This window comes from Pararge aegeria, chromosome 5 (genome assembly GCF_905163445.1).
Source record: "Pararge aegeria chromosome 5, ilParAegt1.1, whole genome shotgun sequence".
NCBI classification, from domain to species: domain Eukaryota; kingdom Metazoa; phylum Arthropoda; class Insecta; order Lepidoptera; family Nymphalidae; genus Pararge; species Pararge aegeria.
In genome coordinates, this window is record NC_053184.1 from 9203970 (window position 1) to 9224426 (window position 20457).

The 20457-nt window shown below is 35.7% G+C and overlaps 1 protein-coding gene across 5 annotated transcripts in view; it reads left to right on the plus strand.

Annotated features, from left to right (window-relative positions):
- Positions 1 to 20457, plus strand: part of LOC120623593 (eye-specific diacylglycerol kinase) — a 226070-nt gene that overhangs the window by 180815 nt on the left and 24798 nt on the right. For all 5 annotated transcript variants that reach the window (XR_005658727.1, XM_039889635.1, XM_039889637.1 and 2 more), the window contains 2 exons: positions 1452 to 1593; positions 18871 to 19074. Coding sequence is in view for 4 of the 5 variants with exons in the window: in XM_039889635.1 (XP_039745569.1) it covers positions 1452 to 1593; positions 18871 to 19074 (346 nt within the window). In the remaining variant the exon portion in view is untranslated. The remainder of the gene's footprint in view (positions 1 to 1451; positions 1594 to 18870; positions 19075 to 20457) is intronic.

The window sequence follows — 20457 nt, forward strand, 5'->3', positions numbered from 1 at the left end:
TCATTTGAAATTTCCAATCACTTAAATACTGACTGAGAATGGGGAGCCACAGGCAAAATTAATCTCAAAGGCGCCACAAAAGGTCCGGCCATGTAAAAGAGTACACATGGGTTATCATCGTATAAGCATTTACATTTACTATCACCAAACCTTACATTAGAACAATACCTTTACATTCTTTGGAAAGTCTATCTCATATTCCTCGCTTGTCCAATAATTCTGCTCTGTCCCTCTTTTTCGTCTGACAAGCATATTTCTTGCCTGCCAGATGTCCGTTCCGCAAAAAGTATTTAACCTCACGACCCTCTGATCTCAAATCCTTGTTTTTCATGATGGCGCTTCGGTGGCATTCGTAAAACTTCGCTATAGTTGTCACGTGGCGCCACCGTTTCCGTTCGGAACAGCGGCAACCAGAAGTGCGACAACACATGTCAAATTAAAAACAACACTGGTTATTTTGTTTGCTTGATTGTTTGATATCGAATTGTTGATATCCATACATTACACGAATGTTACGTAGATTATAGAAGGTTTTTTTTAGCCAACTTCAGGTTAGGCCTTGACTGCAATCTCACCTGGCGATGATGCAGTCTGAGATAACTGGTATATTGAACCCATACCTCTAATCGGTTTCTACGCGACATCAAACCGGAACAAAAGAGAACTAAAAAAATTGGACTTTTGACAGCACCCAGCCCAGCCCTATCAAGTCTAGGGTGTAGCTGGTTCGCTTATGCGTCACGTGCGTAAGCCATTGCAATCAGCTAAGTTCTCCCAACCATCAAACTTAACACCAAGACAGAAAAGTAATCCATTTGTCAATATTCCACTGGAACTGACAAAGCTTGCCCAAACTGCCAAGTGATGTAGCGTTCCGGTACAATTTTGCGTAGACGCCGATTTCCACACCTCTAACAAGTTAGCCCGCTACTATCTTAGAATGCATCATGACTTAACGCTATGATAGGTGAGATTGCAGTCAAGGGCTAACTTGTCATGGAATAAAAATAAACAAATGGTAGCAGGGACTGCCTGCGTCTAATGGAGAAAACACGAAATTATATCAGCATAGTAGATACTGACGACCACCCTGGCGCAATGGTGAGCGCTGTGAATTTAAGCAGGAGGTCCCGGGTTCGATTCCCGGCAGGGGCAATTTGGGCATTTATAATTTCTGAATTTTCTCCAGTCTGGCTTGATAAGAGGCTTTAGCAGTGGCTAGATACCACCATACCGACAAAGAAGTGCCGCTAAGCGATTTAGTGTTACGGTGCGATGTCGCGTAGAAACCGATTAGGACCAACCAGGTTAGCCCGCTATCATATTAGACTGCATCATCACTTACCACAAGGTGAGATTGCAGTGAAAGGCTAACTTGGAGTGTAATAAAAAAAAAGACGACCAAATTTTAACAACCCTTTGTTCAGTTGAATATGTTTGTTTGTTAACAGACGCACAAGCGAAAGTGCCGGCGGTGCGCGAGTGATTCGCTCGACACCTGACTGGAGTGACACTGCCATCAGCAGCGAGCATCTCTGGGCACCCACGTCTGTCTCCGGAGACTTCTGCTACGTTGGAGATGCTGAATGCCAGGTATGTTTAATGTGAAAATTGTTTTGTTTTGACGTTTTTTTACAAATAAAAGACGACACATGGGTTATCTTTATAAATATATTTCTTGTGTGCGTGTGTATTTCAATGAACTCCTCCTAAACGGCTGGACCGATTTGAATGAATTTTTTGGTATGCGTTTTGGACCACCCTGGATGGTTTAAATTCACAAATCAGCCCGACAGATGGCACTGGGGTCCGGTAGTCATCATATAAGTATTTACATTTATAATCACCAATTTGGAAAATATAACTGATATAACTATGATTGACCAATAAATATGTTCCGCAAATCCTTGTTTCCATGATGTCTGTTGCGTTCTTAAAACTTCGCGATAGTTGTCACGTGGCGCCACTGCACCGTTACCGTTCGGAAAGGCGGCACACAAAAGTGCGATAACACAAATCCCTTGGCAGTCGTTTATTTTCGTTAAATAAAAAACCTATGTTACTCTCCAGAGAAAGAACAAACAAACAAAATTTTGTATTTATAATAATACTAGCTGTTGCCCGCGACTACGTCTGCGTTTATTTTTATTTTTTGAGAAACATGGACATTAAATTTAGGTGTAGTTGTACTGATATTTTTCAGTTGTGTATTCTAATAAAAAAAAAATCTATTCGCATAAAAAATATCTGAAAAGAACTGTCTGACCAGTCTCAGCTCCTCATATCACTTACAAAAAATAGTAATCGTTATAGGATGAATCGAAATCGCAGTGTTAGTTAATTTATATGATAAAGTTAACGAAGAACATTTCTATCACTTTTTATATAGTCCTTTTGTAAAATCGTCAAACTTCTTCACCACCTCTCCCAAAGAAAGTGAGCATAATTTCAGAATAAAAAGTATCCTATATTACTTCTATTACCTCCAAGTATATGTTTCCAAAGTTTCATGATGATCGGTTCAGTAGTTTTTGCGTGAAAGCGTAACAAAGAAACTTACATTCACGTTTATAATATTAGTAGGGATAATTAAGGATGTTAAAAAAGAAAACTATTTAATCGTGTCAAATATTTTCAGTCATTGAGTTTTTCTGGTTAAAAACCATCAGTACCATGCTGAGGTTAGAAAATTATAAGTGGCCAGTCTCTAGCCTCGGAAAGCACGTTAAGCTCTCGTTACCGGTTAATAGCACTGACATGTGCTAAAATCTATGAACCCACTTTGGAAGAGTATTAGGTCAATGCTTTAAGCCCTCTACCCTATAAGAGAGGTGATTTGCGCCCAGCTGTAAGAGAGATGATGATGATTTTGATGATCGCTGATTATGGCATATCATATAAAACGAATTCCAGTTTTTTCTTATTTCAAATGCACACACAGCCTTATAATAATTCTCAACCCGTGTATAAAATAAAAATATTATAACGAACACGTGATATTCTAACTTTTATGCTATAAACGTTAGTTCTATTACTGCTACAAATACTTATTTCTTGAAAAGTAATAACTGAGAAAATAGCACCGAGAGAACAATGAACATGTGTATCATACTATCTTTGAAACTACACCGAACTACTAGGCGCTGCAGGCTGTATGTAAAAATGTTACTGCACAGTCTTTGCTGGCCGAAATTGCTGTATATTTAATTTCATACTTGAAACATTTTACCTTTTTTATTCTGTAACAAGAGCTTGGCTCCTGCAACAGATAAACAAGTCCAGATTAGAAGGATATTTTTGTCATAATTATTAAGTACTTACATTATAGTTATAGAAAATATTAATATAATAATCATACCAACAATACCTACCTACTAATATTATAAATGTGAATGTAGGTTTGTTTGTTACGCTTTCATGCAAAAACTACTAAACCGATTATCACGAAACTTTGTACACATATTCCTGAAGGTATTAGAAGTAATAACGGATGCTTTTTATCCCAAAATTAAGCTCAGTTCTCTTTGGAGACGGGACGAAAATGTTTATCGATTTCACACCAGGCTTGGCTGTCCTAAATACATAAAGTGCTGCCACAATTATGAGGCACATGTATATCGCGGTCGACGAAGTCGCGGGCAACAGCTAGTTTAAAAAAGCTGAAATGGAAAAATATAACAGACAACATCGAAGGAACGTAGAGCTCATTAACAGAGTACGCCTTCAATGGTACCTACCTACCTACCTACCTACCGGACTCAATAGCGCCTTTCTTCATACATTCTCATTGCGGGGATTTCATATCATTAAGCTTACGTAACTACCTTCTACGTACATCTACAGTAGACAGTTTTTATTATTTATTTTTATGGAACACAACACGTGTCGCGTGGTAAGAATAGTATAAATATATCGTATGAAAGAAGAAACATTTCACTTTTGCGAGGAAATGAAACAGCGAAAAATTAAAAGCGGAAATGAATATATAGATAGAACAATATACGTTACATATAGGTCTATATAGAATTATCTAAGTTAAAATAGGCAACTGCTCATAACTTTTTACAAAATATAGCTTTTCCCGAAGTCGGGGCGTTAATGGTTGAGGAGTTCTCCCGGCTCTTCACCATCATGTCCTTTATCAACAGTCGCTTATCAACCACATACCACAATCGAAGCGCAATACCAATATTATACATATTATTGTTAAGTTACGGTGACCATTCGTGGTTTTCATCATCCGTTTCACTTGACTAAATGTTGCTTTGTAAAGCAAATGAACAAATTAATGGACCACCTCTGAGGTAAAACAAACAAAACGAAAAATGGATCATAATAATCGGTTTATTTATTTATTAATCGGCGGAGTAATCGCATAACAAATATACAATTAAAAACCTACCGTCGCACTACTAACATGTCGCATTTAAACCGATTTAATATAACTGCCATACTCTCTAACAGGTAAACCCGCTTAGATTGCAACATCACTTACCATTAGGTGAAATTGCAGTCAAGGGGAATAAAAAAAAGATGATTTAGATAACAAAACGTATAAGAAATGTTGTTTCGTACCTACTCATTCTTTTTTTGTATCGTATTTTTTTATATTAATGTGAGTTTGCATTTTTTCCCCGAACCTATATTTTATTAACAAAGCTCATTGTAGCCATTACTTTACAAGTGTTTCCTTCTTACCTTGCGTTCGCTGTTCTCAAAGGCTTTGAATTCCCTTTGTAACAGGTACATGGGTTCATGCGTGACGGTTTTTATGATAAGCTGCTAGATGCGAATTTGCGGTGGCTTTGACTCACATAAAATTTGGTTTATATATTCGCAATACTCGATGCCATATAGGTAGTTTATAAATCGAATATACTTTCACTTATTTTATGCATGAAAAATAGAATTGAATATTATAATAATCCGAAAAATACTATTGAAATCTACCCCAATATTTCCGAGTACTCTATTAAGTACTCTACTAGCGGACCCGCACGACTTCGCCCGCGATAGAGTCGAGTTAAACAAATAGTCGTATTTTATGGAAAATGATACATAAAAATTAAAAATTTGAAAAATTTTGAAACCCCCTGTATAATAATTTCATGAAAATGGTTGGAGCCGATTCCGAGATTCCAATTATATATATACAAGCATGGCTCGTTTTAAGATATAAGATACAGGATAGTAGGAAAGTTCGATACACTCGTATATATATATATATATATCGATAAAACACGAATAAAATGACATTTTCTAGAAATTAATCCTAGATAGATCGATTTATCACCCCCGAAACCCCTGTGTACTAAATTTCATGAAAATGGTTGGAGCCGATTCCGAGATTATTATATAAGATACTAGCTGTTGCCCGCGACTTCGTCTGCGTTTGATTTTGTTTTTTAAGTATTCAGTATCGCTAAGCCTTAAATGAGTATAGTTGTATATACATATAACATGTGACTGTCAATTAATTATAGACAAATAATTTGCAATAAAATAAAATTGTGACTTTACTTAAAGATCTAAGCTATCCTATCTCTTAAGTTGGACCAGACTGCTCACGGTGTGCCAATTTAATTTAAAATCGGTTCTGTAGTTTAGGAGTCAATCGCGGACAAACATCGTGACAGGAGATTTATATATATTAAGATAGGATAGTAGGAAAGTTGACACTTATTAATAATACATCATAAATATTTGATGATGATACTCGCAACAGGCGGTGCCATACCTATAGGTATCCAATAACAGGTACTTTTATGTCGTAACCCCATGTATTTTAAACATAAAAGTTAGAATGCAATAATGATATTATTTATATAATTATTCAACAAAACATACCAAAATCTAGGTCTTTTACCTGTCGAAAAAATAATAAGAAATTCAACTTATCAAAATACTTCCAAAATATATTCCATTGCAATTACGGACAATTACGGACATCGTTTGCCACTGATTTTTTAATTGTATGTACCATTTTTCATAAAAAACTTTCCCTACGGTTGTTAAGAAATAAATTATATATGTAGAGGTATTTCATTAAAATTTATTCCCTTTGACGTAAAACCCTTTTTTAAGCGCGCATGCCTACGTATTTTTCCATCTTTCATAGTTTGGCGCAACCATGAGTTTTCATTGTTAAAATGAAACGATGAATACAAATGGTTGCGCCATCGGAAGGTGAACCAGTAACGTTTTGTTGGTAGCGCGGCTGGTAGTGCCGCCATTGATGTCCTTTTATATGGTGATAAACGCACTTGAATGTGTAATTACAAGTACATGAGGCTTATATCTTTCAGTGTTAGACACAGGGCGGAACTTTCAGGACGTGTCCATCGCATATCCTGCGAAGTGTTGCTTGGTAAGCTGTCTAGAATCCTTAGCTCCATATAAAATAACCTTTTTACGGCGTCATCAGGAATACCTTCTAATGTATATTGTATCATATCTTGTACTTTCAGTTTCGCCGGTGATGCAATCTGCAACATTTTATATGCTTATTCCTGCAAGGTTTCCTTACTCTTCTTCTTCCTTCTGCTCAACTCTCGATGAATTTTCAGATTATCTACAGCTTCCTCGAACTCTTCTTCAAAAGATTCTTTCAGCTTTTCCACGTTTTCGCGCATTTTTCTTTTAGAACATTTAGTAATGTCTGTATGCGTGGGAACGTAGGTATGGATTTGCAGGCGATGGGCTTCCAACATAAAGGTGGGCCCGTCAACTAGAAATATATAAAACACTGTTATGGGGTGAATATACTTCGTCTGTACCGAGGTACCGTAAATCACTATAACCTGTCAATATTGATAAAAGAAATACCGCAACATGGAAGATCAATAGGAAGAGATTCTGCGGTTTTGCGGGGAATTCAGGCAAAGATTGCCAGTTACCGCGAGCCAAGATTCGATAGAGTGAGCCCAAGAGTCCAATTCTCTTTGAATAAACAAGAGTTCCGATTTATGATATTGAAGCGGTGATAGCCTATTGGTTTAAGCTTCGGCTTACCTAGGCCGAAGCTAGGCTAGGGTGACCGAGTTCGATCTACGGCACGCACCTCTCAATTTTCCGAGTGTCTATTAAAAACGCAATTAAGGCATTTAACAACATATCACTTGCTTGCAACGATGAAAGAAAACATCGTAAGGCACCTTGAGAGTTCCCTAAGGTGTTTGAAGTCTACCAGCTCCGCACTGGGCTAGCGTGGTGGATTACGGTCTAAACCCTTCTCATTCTGGGTGGAGACCCGTGCCCTGTAGTGGCCAGTAATAGGTTGATAATAAAAGTGTGATGTAGTACAACTCGCAACAACCAAGCTGCTGCAATTAACAGCACCACATTACCGCGTAGGTTGAGAAAATATGGAGTACCTACTTCTCAATCATCAAATTTTTATTTTTAACTGGCATCGCTCGAGGTTCTGCCGCACGAAATAGTGTCCTCCACCCACGTGCCACTGGCCACAACCAAAACGGAGCCACCGACATATTTCCTGTAGTTTTATAAATATTATATGGATTCGCCGTTGACGCCGGTGGCCACCAAACGCTCCAAATTGTCGCTGCTTGCTGTCTGCTGCTACGGAAAATATGTCAGTGGCGGCCCGCCTGAAATGGTTGTGGCTAGTGGCCCGTGTGCGAGGAAACTTAAATGTGTAAAGTACCGCCGAAGTAACGGATGCTATAGCACTTAACTTAAAGAGACAGGTCCGAATCAGAATTTAATGGAAGTGGACGTATTGGCAGAGTACCGCTCAAATCAAACAAAAAAAATCAAAGTTTTTTACGAACATATGCTTTGCTATTATAAGTAAAGTAGATCTAACCAAAAGATTCTACACGTAGCTCTATCTCCCATGAGTAATATCCCTCAATATGTCAAGTCTACACTTCCAGTTGAAGTCTAGCAAACAACATGTTTTAATTACCAGCAAGAATTGTAAGACTTAGTTACCTAGTATATTAATACATAAAATAAATAAATATAAACAAATATTATATGAAAATGAAATGAAAAATGAAGATGAAAACTAAGTATCCTGCGTTTTATTTAATAAAGCTTTTAAACGCTGACTAATTGAAATGTAAAATACAAAGGCATTTGGCAAAGCTACTGTTTTTGCTATAAAAATAGCAGGGTACTCTAGTATATAAATAAATTAAATAAATAAATATAAATCAATATGGAAAAATGAAGATAAAAACTAAGTATCCTGTGCTTAGTTTTTATTTCATTCAGTTTCATTTAATAAAACTTTTAAACGCTGACTAATTGAAATTAAAATACATAGGAATTGGAAACAGCTACTGTTTTTGCTATTGTTTAGTAGCAGGGTACTAAACAAAGCTTTTCCCTTAAAAGTCTCAGTTCGGGGCTAAATTGGTAGACAGCCATTACCAACTTTTCCATGTACTGTGTCCGCAGGTCGTTAGTTGAATGTAAAGATTAATGAGCCGCTTCCACCATTACTGCCACAATGACCTGTCACTGTCGATACAACAAAAGACTGCCCCGAGGGTGCATAGCGACAATCATTTACTAATAGCTACGGCTTGCTCTATGGTTAATGAATAAACGTTTTATTAATCATCGTCAAGTAAATTCGACCATTTACGGCACTGATAATATTTTAGCGATCATAAACAATTTTTTTTTTTAAATTGTGTTCCTTCCTTTTTTCCTTCGACATTGGAATCGAAAACTGTTCTAGGTCCGTACTGAAATATGCTACGTGGATTGCATTCTGGTTGTTTTTTTTTCTTTTTTTTTTTTTTTTTCTTGTATGCAACTTCTACATTGTGCAGAGTCTACAACCGGGTACATAAATATAACACAAGAACATAAACAATATTTGTCGAAGATAATTATTTAGTTTTAAGCACTTTAAAGTATAAGATACTGTCGTCTCGATCATTTTATAATTTGAATGTATCAAACTATGAGCCTATATGGATATATGACTACGACTTTGACATTGACTTTAGGGCGTATCTCTATGTAGAATAGATAAAAGCACATGCAAATTACCATATAAATAAGGTATCTACATTGTATACAAACAATTTCTTCCAAAATCGCTACTTTAGAGTGACGATAAATTGCACCTATCTCGTTTCTGTGTTATAGATTTCTAAGTTATTCTTATATTTGAAACTATTTATACATTGAACAAAATGCATGCATTATCTAGTCGTAAATATATTGTGCCTATAATACAAATATGCTTGATCCAATTTCACGTTCACAGACCGTTTCATCATCATCAGCCATTGTGCGTCCACTGCTGAACATAGGCCTCTTTCAAGCAGCGCCAACTTTTCCTATTTTCGGCTTTCCTCATCCAGTCGATGCCTGCGACTTTTCGGAGGTCGTCGCTCCATCTAGTAGGGGGGCGTCCGACACTCCGTTTACCGACACGCGGTCTCCACTCGAGAACCTTTCGACTCCAACGTCCATCGGTCCTCCGACAAACGTGACCAGCCCACTGCCACTTTAGTACGCTAACACGAAAGGCTATGTCAGTTACTTTAGTTCTTTGGCGAATCACTTCGTTACGGATCTTATCCCTCAAAGAAATACCAAGCATAGCTCTTTCCATAGCACGCTGCGCGACTTGAAGTTTGTGAATTAGCCTCGCTGTCAGTGTCCACGTTTCGGCACCGTAAGTCATGACCGGCAGGACGCACTGATCGAAAACTTTTGTCTTCAGGCATTGCGGTATGGGTGACGAGAAGACTCGGCGGAGTTTGCCGAACGCTCCCCAGCCCAGCTGTATTCTTCTATCGATCTCCTTCTCGAAACTGTTTCTATCCAACTGAACGATTTGTCCAAGATATGTATATTCTTTAACAGTTTCGAGAATAGACCCATCGACAGTGACTTGCCCCGGAACGATCAGATTATTAAGCATAATCTTGGTCTTGTCCAAGTTCATCCGGAGGCCGACATTTTGCGAGGCAGCATGAAGGCCATCGATCATTTGTTGAAGCTCCTGCAGCGAACCCGCGATGATAACGATATCATCTGCAAATCGAAGATGTGAAATAAGCTCACCATTTATATTTATGCCATGTCCTTTCCAATCTAGCGTTTTGAAGACATCTTCCAAAGCATTTGAAAATAGCTTTGGAGACAGGATATCTCCTTGTCTCACCCCGCGATGCAATTGGATAGGTCTTGTAAACGCGCCTTGTACTTGGACAGACATAACAGCTGCGCTATACAAGCATTTCAGCACCTCGATGTAACGTTTATCGTGGTATAAAAACCTACAAAAATCAGTGAACAATGCGAAGCCGCAGTGACAATAATATACGAAGCAGTAACACATTCCAGTGCGATCTTTCAGCCATTAAACAACTCCGAATTATATGTCACATTGTAGGCACTTGTATTCCAAGGTTTTCTCAGTTCTCTTTAGTAAACATTTAACATGTAATGATGACCTGTACTATCGTGGTTCGTAACAAAAAATAAATTATAGTATACAAATTGATGCGCACGACTTTTTCTGATTAAAACTTTTGTTTTTTCGCGAGATTAAAAGGTTTTCCCGCGATGCCTTGAGAAAGCAATATGGCCAAATTTACTTCGGTTCCATTCAATATTTCAAACATAATACACACACACTTAATGCCACATATACCTACATAGAAAGACGCACTTTATCGTGTCTAATGAATATATTGCACAATTTTGCGATGATTCAAAGAATCTCTTTGATGAATCGTTGTGCCTTATTGTGGCATATCAAAAATGTTTGATTCATAACCTTGGCTTCAAGTGCATTTTAAAATCCTTTTTAGTTGACATCTCCTACATAAAAGTCGTGTATTTAAATACAAACAATGAAATTCACACCCTCATAAACTGTAATCAAAGATTCTTTTAAGTTTGCGAATATATAGAATCTTTATTTAATCAAACCAAAGAGTTTACTGTCATATAAACATCTCCTCTAAACCTCTTTGGTTAGCGAAATAGAAGTTAACGGGTTGCACCAAAGACCTGTTTTTTTAAAGTTAGAGCCGTGAGGACTGTAATGAATAAGTAATTACTTTTAAATTAAAATTACCTATTGCTTGGAAGGAAAGATTTGGCAGACATTTTTTTTACAGACGACCTATGACTTGTTGTTTGTAGGCTTCCCTTAAGAACGAAAATACTTCTATGAAATGTTGTACTTATTAGTGTATAACTAAACGATACATTAAGCACACTGTTTATAAAACGCCACAGCAATAGCAATATATTATGAAAATAAAGCTTAATTGAATGAATAATTATTCATTGTAAAGTCAACATCTCCTGTGGATGTTCCGGTTTTGTAGCAAAACGTGCGTACAGAGGGTACATTGCCGAAGAACTGTTTGGTGTGGAGTACAAGGATTGAAGAAATTATAAATTACACCAGACAGATTCTCCTGCTTTTCGCGAACTATAGCAAATTAAGCTTAATTTTCATAACATATTATGGATTTCCACAAAGTAACGCCTGCTTCTATCCAATAGCAATAGCAATGTCTGCAATGTTCCATGGGTCTATTTAAATGCTACGCTTATGACTAAGACGTTACGAATGGCATATAAATTCAGAAATTCATTAAATTAAGAATTCCAGCTGCATTTTCATTTTCATTATTAAAATTCTTATTATGGCACTTGATATTTCATTTTTAGCTTTTATTTGCAAGCATTAAAGCTCATTTTCGCATAAAAAGGATGTCAATAGTTACACATTTAATTTTTTTTTATTACTTGCTTTTTATTAGCTTCACCTGTATGTTTGTATGTTTGTAACCGACTCCTTTGGACTTTATTTTGACCCTCTTCAAACGATCTGATATCTTTCAAACTTTTTAGATATTTCCAGGACCTTAATTATTAATTTAATTAATTTTATAAGATTATTGTAGTGTCATTCCCTTTTTCAATATGCAAACTAAGATTTTTGTTAATTTATATCATTTTTATCTATAGTCTATAAGGCAAGAATGATGTAAATTTTAATTTTCAACCATTATCTTTAGCCAACTTCACTAATATTAAAAAAATTGATGGTGAATGGGTCACCGATTAATTTTGTTCTAATAAAAATAACAGTAAGAGAAACTAAGAAAACACGCTTTTATAGATAAACCTAAACTAAAAGTTAGAAATTAGTTTTGTTTTTTATACGCCGCTTTTTTTTTAGTTTTTATGAACTATTAATTTATTTTTAATTATAAACGATCATACACGAGTCATCGCTATAACAACTAAGAGTAGGTATATCCTCTCTAATGCGAGGTATACAAAGCTATATAGTTGGAACGTAGGCATAGTATCGCCGATGGGGTGTAACAGTATTTATTACTATCTGTTCCCCACTATTTTTTCGGCATAAAAAGTAGCGTATGTGTTTGTCCAGGGTATAATATATCTCAATTCCAATTTCCAGTCAAATTGGTACAGTTTTTTTGCGTGTAAGACTAACAGAAATCCATCCATCATCCTTAGAACCTTTTGAATATATCATATCGATTATTAATTGAAAATATTTTTTGAAAGAGAAATAGCTATTAAAAGTGTTCTTAAATAATATGCAGTGACAACCAAAACATAAACTTTTTTTTCTTTTTTCAATTATACGTTATTAGAAATTGGTATCATTTCTCTCAGGTGGTGTCCTAGTAACCCCTTCCCAAAAGACTCTTGAAAGAAAACTTTCTAAACACATGAAAATTCACAAAAAAAAAGCTACCAACTAGAAGTTCAAATGCAACATAGATAACATGACTTGCCGAGATCCTTTTTGTTAAATTGTCATCTCTGAACAATAAATATATTTCGAAGTATCGATGTGGATACCTTGATACTTTAACTAATAACTTGCCCCTAAACGTAGGGCACTATCTATGACTTTTCCAACAAGTTTGATAACACCCGTCGGCAAAGGAATAAAATTAAACTTTTCCTTTCCAATAAGGTAAGGATTTCTACTGAGATTTCTTAAATATAGTTCAACGGCTACTTATCACGATAATATTTTGGGATTTGTCGATATTTCAACCCAGTTGGATGGATGGATCGACATATCGACAAATCCCAAAATATCCCAACATATTATCGTGGTAGGTATGTCACCGTTGAACTATATTCCAGACCCAGTTGCATGGACCGTGGTCACGACAGGACTGGTCCTATTATCGTGGTACGTACCCGTAGAACTATATTTAAGAAATGTTCATTTACCACGATAATCTTAGTTTAAGATTTCTAAGATTACTTACATACAATTACTTATTTATTAACTAACATGTAATTTTAAAATTTGTATTTCTACGTATTTTTTGCAGTATCGCGTCTTAAATGGAGCATCTTGCCCCATTTTCTTATTTATCCATCCAGGTGCCTTTTGTATGTTATTTGCTTTTGTTATTTTGGTTTGCACTTTTACTCTTACTGAAGATTTGAAGTCTGTGAAAATCCATCCATATCGTTTTCATACCACAATATTACCCATTTAGGTGCTGAGGAAAGGCAAGCCGAAGCCCTAAGCACTAGCCCTATCACGCATGATAAAAGACACGTCAACTGAAATAAACAAACGTATTTTTTGGAACTAGGCCATACTCGAGTAGCACGTTTATTATTGTACCCCGAAACTTATTATTTCTGTTACGAGAACAATGTCGCCTCAATAGATTCCAATTAGATCGCGTTTCCTGTTACAAGTCAGTGTTAGGTCTCACATTGGGCGGCGTAATGTAATTATACCGACTGTATTTGTCATTCGTTACATGTACCGTTAGGTAAAAAGCTAGAAACTCTTTAAGAATAATTAAATAGTTCAAACAAACTAAAAGAACACGCTTGGTATAAAAAACTAAACTAATTTCTTTCTTTTAGTTTATTCATAATAGCGATTTTTTTTAGTTTTTCTTGATCTATTATTTTTATTAGAGCAAAATTAATCGGTAACCCGTCCAACATTAAAAAGATAGAATATTTTTTTTTTTATTGAGTGTGCCCGTCTCTCGAAATGCAAGTTCTAATTATTATTTAAAACAGGCCATTAAAAAGTAATAGCTAACGCCCTCTACCATCTAGTAGCTTAATGTTTTCTGTGGAATTTGTTAGGTACGCGAACGCCATAGGTTTTTTACATTTGGGTCTAAATGGCGCTGTAGTAATTAGTAAAAAATCTTATTTTTTATAGTGAAAATTGGAATAAACTTTTCAGATTAGTGTATTGTCATCGGTCCTCGATATGTCTACAAAGTTTGAAAGAAATCTGACCGTTTAAAGTGGGTCAAAATCGCGCCCAAAGAAGTCGGTTGCAAACAAACATACAAGTGAAGCTAATATAAAGCGTGTAATAACTGATAAAGTTAACTAATCATTCAAAAGCGCCTGATAATTGAGTAATATTCCAGCTAGAGATTGGTAGTTTAAAATAACATTGTTTATCTAAATTGGTCAAATAGATCATACATCCCCTAAAGCTTCGAATTCAACCAAGTTTTTAAACAATGTTCTAATTAATCATAATTAAAATTTATTGATGTTTACTCCGTTTAATTTGTTACGTGATCGGTAGTCTTTATATATCGGGATGTTGGTGATGTTTTAAGGCTTCGTAAATTTAAGACTTAATGAATAAGTCTTAAATTTACGAATTTCATATCACAGTTTGGTATATTAAATTGGTTTTAAGTAGGTGGTCCTGAGTTTGATCTCCAGCAAGGGCAATTTGGGAATTCGTCATTGCTGAATTTTCCCTGGTCTGCCTAGGTACGAGATCGTGGCTAGTTACCATTACGATTGCGCGTAGACGCTAATTAGAGGATTTGGATTGAATATTATTGCTTTATAAAAAAATATTAGTTTACTTTTAGTTTACTTTATTTATTTATACAGCGTTATAGTATAGGCCCATAGGGCTACATAGGTAGAGCTGTCAAATAAACAAAAAAATTTACTTTAAAATTTATTATTGGTTTGTTTTTAAATATACATAGGAAAATTATAACTGTAATTTTTTTTATAGATTCTTGATATTGAAGTTCCAGTTGAAGTTTCGGTGCATTTTGCTTTTACCTTTTAGTCATTTTAGTAAAATACCAACTCGATCATAAAGTTTGGAATCCGCTAACGAAACTGACTATCATTTGACCCGTATTGATAATTGTTTGATCGTCTTAATGAAAGTACACAACGATCGTAGCCCCTTTGATATAGCTTGTCGCACAACTAACCGCAAGCCCTCCGGATTCGTGACTTGCCTCCTTAACGACTGATAAACTTATCTTACGTCGACTCTATCTCTGTCCTTTGGGATTCAATTACCATAATATGTAACCTGGTAGTACAGGGTAATCTGTATTAAACCATTGAATTTACCCCGATGTTAGATAAACAGTTAATCAGATTGTATAGAATCGAAATTTAATTAAATTACACTTTACTGCACACAAAAAAATAACAAATTAGTTCAACAAGAATTAAAAGTAACAAATATTGGGGGGGCTTTATCCAGGTTAGCTTAGTTACGTTAGCTAGGTTGTCTGTAAGTAACCAAAAGACACATGAAAAAAACAGGGATAACTATGCATTTAACTATTAAAATAATAGTAAAATATTGATAAATACACATATATATATATGTATATATAAATATTATTCTTTAAGTTGTTTTCAATACTTCGAAAATTCATTTCGACGTTAATGCAATGTAATCCATACGATATAGTATAATATCGATGATTAATAAATACCGCAATCAAAGTCATCGCTACCAAAGATTTTATGCAAATTAGGCTTGTCTAACTATTGCTGTGTTCCGGTCTGAAGGGCGGACATTATCAAATTTAAAACGGTCCTCATAGTTCGGGTATAATGCTAAAGATGGAACTGGAACGAAGGGTTTATCTTTTTTTACTTTTACTTCTCATGTTCTTAAAGTCGTACTTCGTTCGTACCATGTGCAGGCGGACTATAACTGTTTAGTTTTTAAAGGTTTTATGACCGAGTAAATTTTAGGCATAAAATTGACTCGGTCATAAAATCCATTTTAATAAGATGGTTGATGGTTACTACCCGCGCCGCAAGCGAAAGCTATTTGAATACCAATATACAGGTAACTTTGCAGCGATGCTCCAAACTTCCAAGTTTATTATTAACTAAGTACCTATTGGTTCGCGATGAGTCTTCTGATGATGTTTAACTGAAACCCATTTTATACATCTTGTTTACAAAGCAAACAGAAGTTTTAAAATAATATAACTTTTCAAATTGGCGACGGTCTATATTTTAGTTTTCCTTTAAAAGTTTAAAGGTTAAGAAAGCCGTAGGATTTTTCGCAAAAACGCTGAAATATTCTCGCATGAGGCTTAAGACGTTCTCACAAATTCAAACAAAACAATAGAACAATGGCAAACAATTTATAGAAGCAAACTATACTTCATACTTAGTTAAAACAACTCTAAATTCTGGCTTTCAAAGTTCACTTTCTGGTAATAATTAAAATGTACCACGTAATATACGTCTTTATCTGTAGTTTATTAATAAACTTTTCCTTTTGGCAACCGATTGCTTAGCTTTAAGGAAAACATTTTAGCATGTTTGGTGGTGACGGTTCCTTACTATTTATTTCTATTATAATTTAATCTCTTTCCCTTGGGATATTTAAGGCTCTTTATAATTTTCCTGTATGTATTTCGATATAAGTGAAGATTTTTACTGTTCAAAATATCTCTATTTCGACGTACTGTCGTTATGTTAAAAGCCAATTGATTTGATATGCCGAAATATCAGCCTAGATTTCGAGATAATAGGCTGTGACGGACGGACTGATAGACTGTCACGTAAAAATCCTAATATATAATGAGGGTTGTGTCATTGTTTATATGAAACCCTAAAACACTGAAAAATATTTAGTCTTTATTCTTCAAAAAGCTTGTTTCTACCTTTGACGCGTTAAATGTATTCACGCCTGATGGATAAAATTATTCTCCTTGAGTAGCTTTCAATTTGCATTCTAATTCTGTTACAGGCGTCCTCCTTGCCTCTTTACAATAAATATAGCTATATTTACGGAATTTTCCAGTGTTACTTGATCATATATTTTTTAATTCTCTAAATGTTTGTCCTATCAGCCTACTGAGTATACATTGATTGCACACTTTCGTTAATAAAAGAAAAATGGATGAATCTAAATGCATCCTATAAACAGCAATTAAAAAAATTAACTAAAACAGCACAGCGAACTTTAGAAGAGAGAGTTATACAGAAATATCACAAACATCATTTGATAACCTCCCTGGCGCAACGGTGAGCGCTGTTAATTTAAGTAGCAGGTCCATGGTTCTAATCCTGGTGGGAGAAATTGGGAAATTGTAATTTCTGAATTTTCTCTCGTCTGGTCTTATGGAAGGCTTTGGCCGTGGCTAGTTACCGATAAAGACGAGCCGCTAAGCGGTTAAGTGTTCCGGTGCGATGTCGCGTAGGAACCGATTAGGGGTATGACTACCGTATGGTAGCAGTGGTAGCCTTAGCAGGTTAGCCATCATCACTTACCACCGGATGAGATTGAGAAAAAAAAATCCTTCAAGTTTTACTACAAGTAAGCGTTTTGCGTTTATTCAACCAAGGAGTTACACCAAAATTCGTCGAGGAATCGAAACCGGGACCGCTGGCGCAACAGTGAGCGCTCAAATTTAAAAAGGTTCGCAATACGTGTAGTATGCCCCTTTTTAGTGACTCTAAACATCGTTTCTCAATCGGTCAATTAAATATATAATCGGCTGGCGCTTAAAGACTAATTTGCCTGATGAGAAACAATAATGAGGTGTATGTTGGTGCGCTCTTGCTCAGAAAATGCCAATTCACTTTTGCCCTGAAGGTACTAAACTTGTACGTGACAGGAAAATAAACCCTAGAGGTTCGTATCTTAAACATGAACACAGTTCGTGCGAGTTGATTGGATGTCAACTACTCAAATAACGATGCCACCACGGCCGGCTTCGCTTTTATGATATAATGGCAAGGGGGAACAAGATTGTGAAGTTTCTCGTCATATATATCCTGTAAAAAACTTACTTACTTTAATATATTTTAGTAGTAGAGAGTAGCATTTTGTGACAGACCTCGTCCGGGAACTAGCGCCATGCTTATTCCTTCCGCAATGCAGCATTCTTGCAATGCTGTGTTGCGTTCTGAAGACCATTGTTGCGATGTAATTACAGGCACATCACACATGTGTCTTTAAACCTACGCCTCAAGTTGGTAGACACAGGGCCGTACTTTGCAGGACGTGTTCCTTGCATGCGATGCTCATTGTTGACCTTTTTATAGGTTATAGTTACCAAAATCATCATCTGGTCGGCTACCGGCTTGGTCCGTCAATTATTACTGTAAAAATATGTATATAATACAGATATACAACGAGTAACCGAATTATGAAATACTGTTGAAGGTGGCATAAGTATATTTTGTAAGGAATCACCCTTTAGCATTATAAGCATATTTATTTCTCCTTACAAACTAATTCAAAACATTCTTAGTGTTTAATTATGACATATTGAACATAAAATAACGACACGCGCATAGTACCTGCGCTACGCGACGCGTACCTATTAAAATGACAATTGAGTCACTAGATTTTACTTTTGCATGTGTAAGGGCTTTGTCTGATTTCTTTCAGTAAAAACTATGGCAATGATTAACTCAAAAACTATTACCATTCGGTTTCACAGATAAGTCTCAGAGACAGTAAATAATGTACCTCTAAAGCCCCTGAAGTATTATTTCGGTTTTTATTTACACGTTGTATATAACCTATAAAAAAAATTAAACATCTATCTAATAAACATTTTTTTTTAACAGAAACACGGATCTCGAATGAAATGCTCAGCCTGCAAGATCGTAGCACACCAGGCCTGTATAGATATCCTTATTGACCGGGTGCAGTTCTCATGCAAGCCTACCTTTCGGGATGTGGGGGTTCGGCAATACAGGGAGCAGACCCTCACTCACCACCACTGGGTCCATCGCCGTACAGAGAAGGGCAAGTGCAAGGCATGCGGCAAGGTAAAATGAACTTTCACGTTATGCTTTTTTCATTTATTTTCGCCAGTTCACTGTGTGTAATGTTTAGTAAATAAACATTGGTGCATGTTTTAGAGTCGGTGCACGTTGTGTTCTGTGTTTATAACATTGTTTGCTAAGCATTGACCCATTTATGTATTTTACCAATTTTAATTTTATAGTAGCTTTGACATTAAACGACACAACTGTAGCTTTGAAATTAAAATTTTAACGTAATTTCATATATAAGTGTATGTGTTGACTCACATCTATAAAATTGTAAGTGCTGTAGCAAAGAAGAAACAAATCAGAGGTTGCGTCAAATCCATAAGAATATGACACTAATCTAGTTATATGAAAGAATTCTACGTTGTCTTCATTGGTGTTGTTTCAAAATGTGTTATGTCAAAATAATATACTGTCTGAAGTGCCATTAAATAAGTAATTTTTATTTAGCTCTGAAGCCAAATCTTTCGAAACTGTGTAGTTTATTTCGAAGTTTTAAGTCATTTCACGCGATTGTTTTGCTTACGAAAGATAATTTTATCAATTATATACGCGTCATGATGACGTTTTTATATCCGTAGGAAATTTGTCGAATCACTGGTTTCTTCTCTGTGTCTACTTATAATGACGGCTTGCAGTTATACCTACTGTAAGTCAACTGCAAAATAGCAGTTCTTGATGCAGAACTAAGAGCAGTTGACGTAGCTGTTATAACTGAAGAACGAATAAATACACTTTTATTGTACACCACATAAACATATTGAAAATTTTTAAATAAAAATTTAACAAAAAGTATACAATTTGGCGGCCTTATCGCTACATAGCGATCTCTTTCAGTTTTATTGAAACTATCAAAAACTTAATGTGGGCTTACAATGCATTTGCAGTTGAAATGCTTTCTAGTAAGGGGAGTCACCTGGACTTGTAGATAAGTGTCCAGTTGTTGGTATATGAAATACGAGTATATATTACACGCAGTTGGTTTACAGGTCAAATGCAGTTTTTTTTTTCACTTCAAGTTAGCCCTTGACTGACATCCTACCTGTTGGTAAGTGATGATGCAGTCTAAGATGGCAGCGGGTTAATTTGTTAGGCGAGTAGGGCGGTTTATGTTAAACCTATACCCCTAATCGATTTCTATGCAACATTATACTTGAACGATAAATCGCTCGGCGGCACCTCTTTGTCGTGGTAACTAGGCAGGCAAAGACCATTGAAAACTAAGAACTTTTTTATAGATATTGTAACCAAGAAATTAGTATAGACCCTAAGTTGAATATCCAGTTTTCCAGTATAAATATAGTTTGTTAACTGGAACTCAACATAATTCAAGCCTATGATTTTAAATTTTCATTATAAAAAATAAAGCGCACTGCAGAT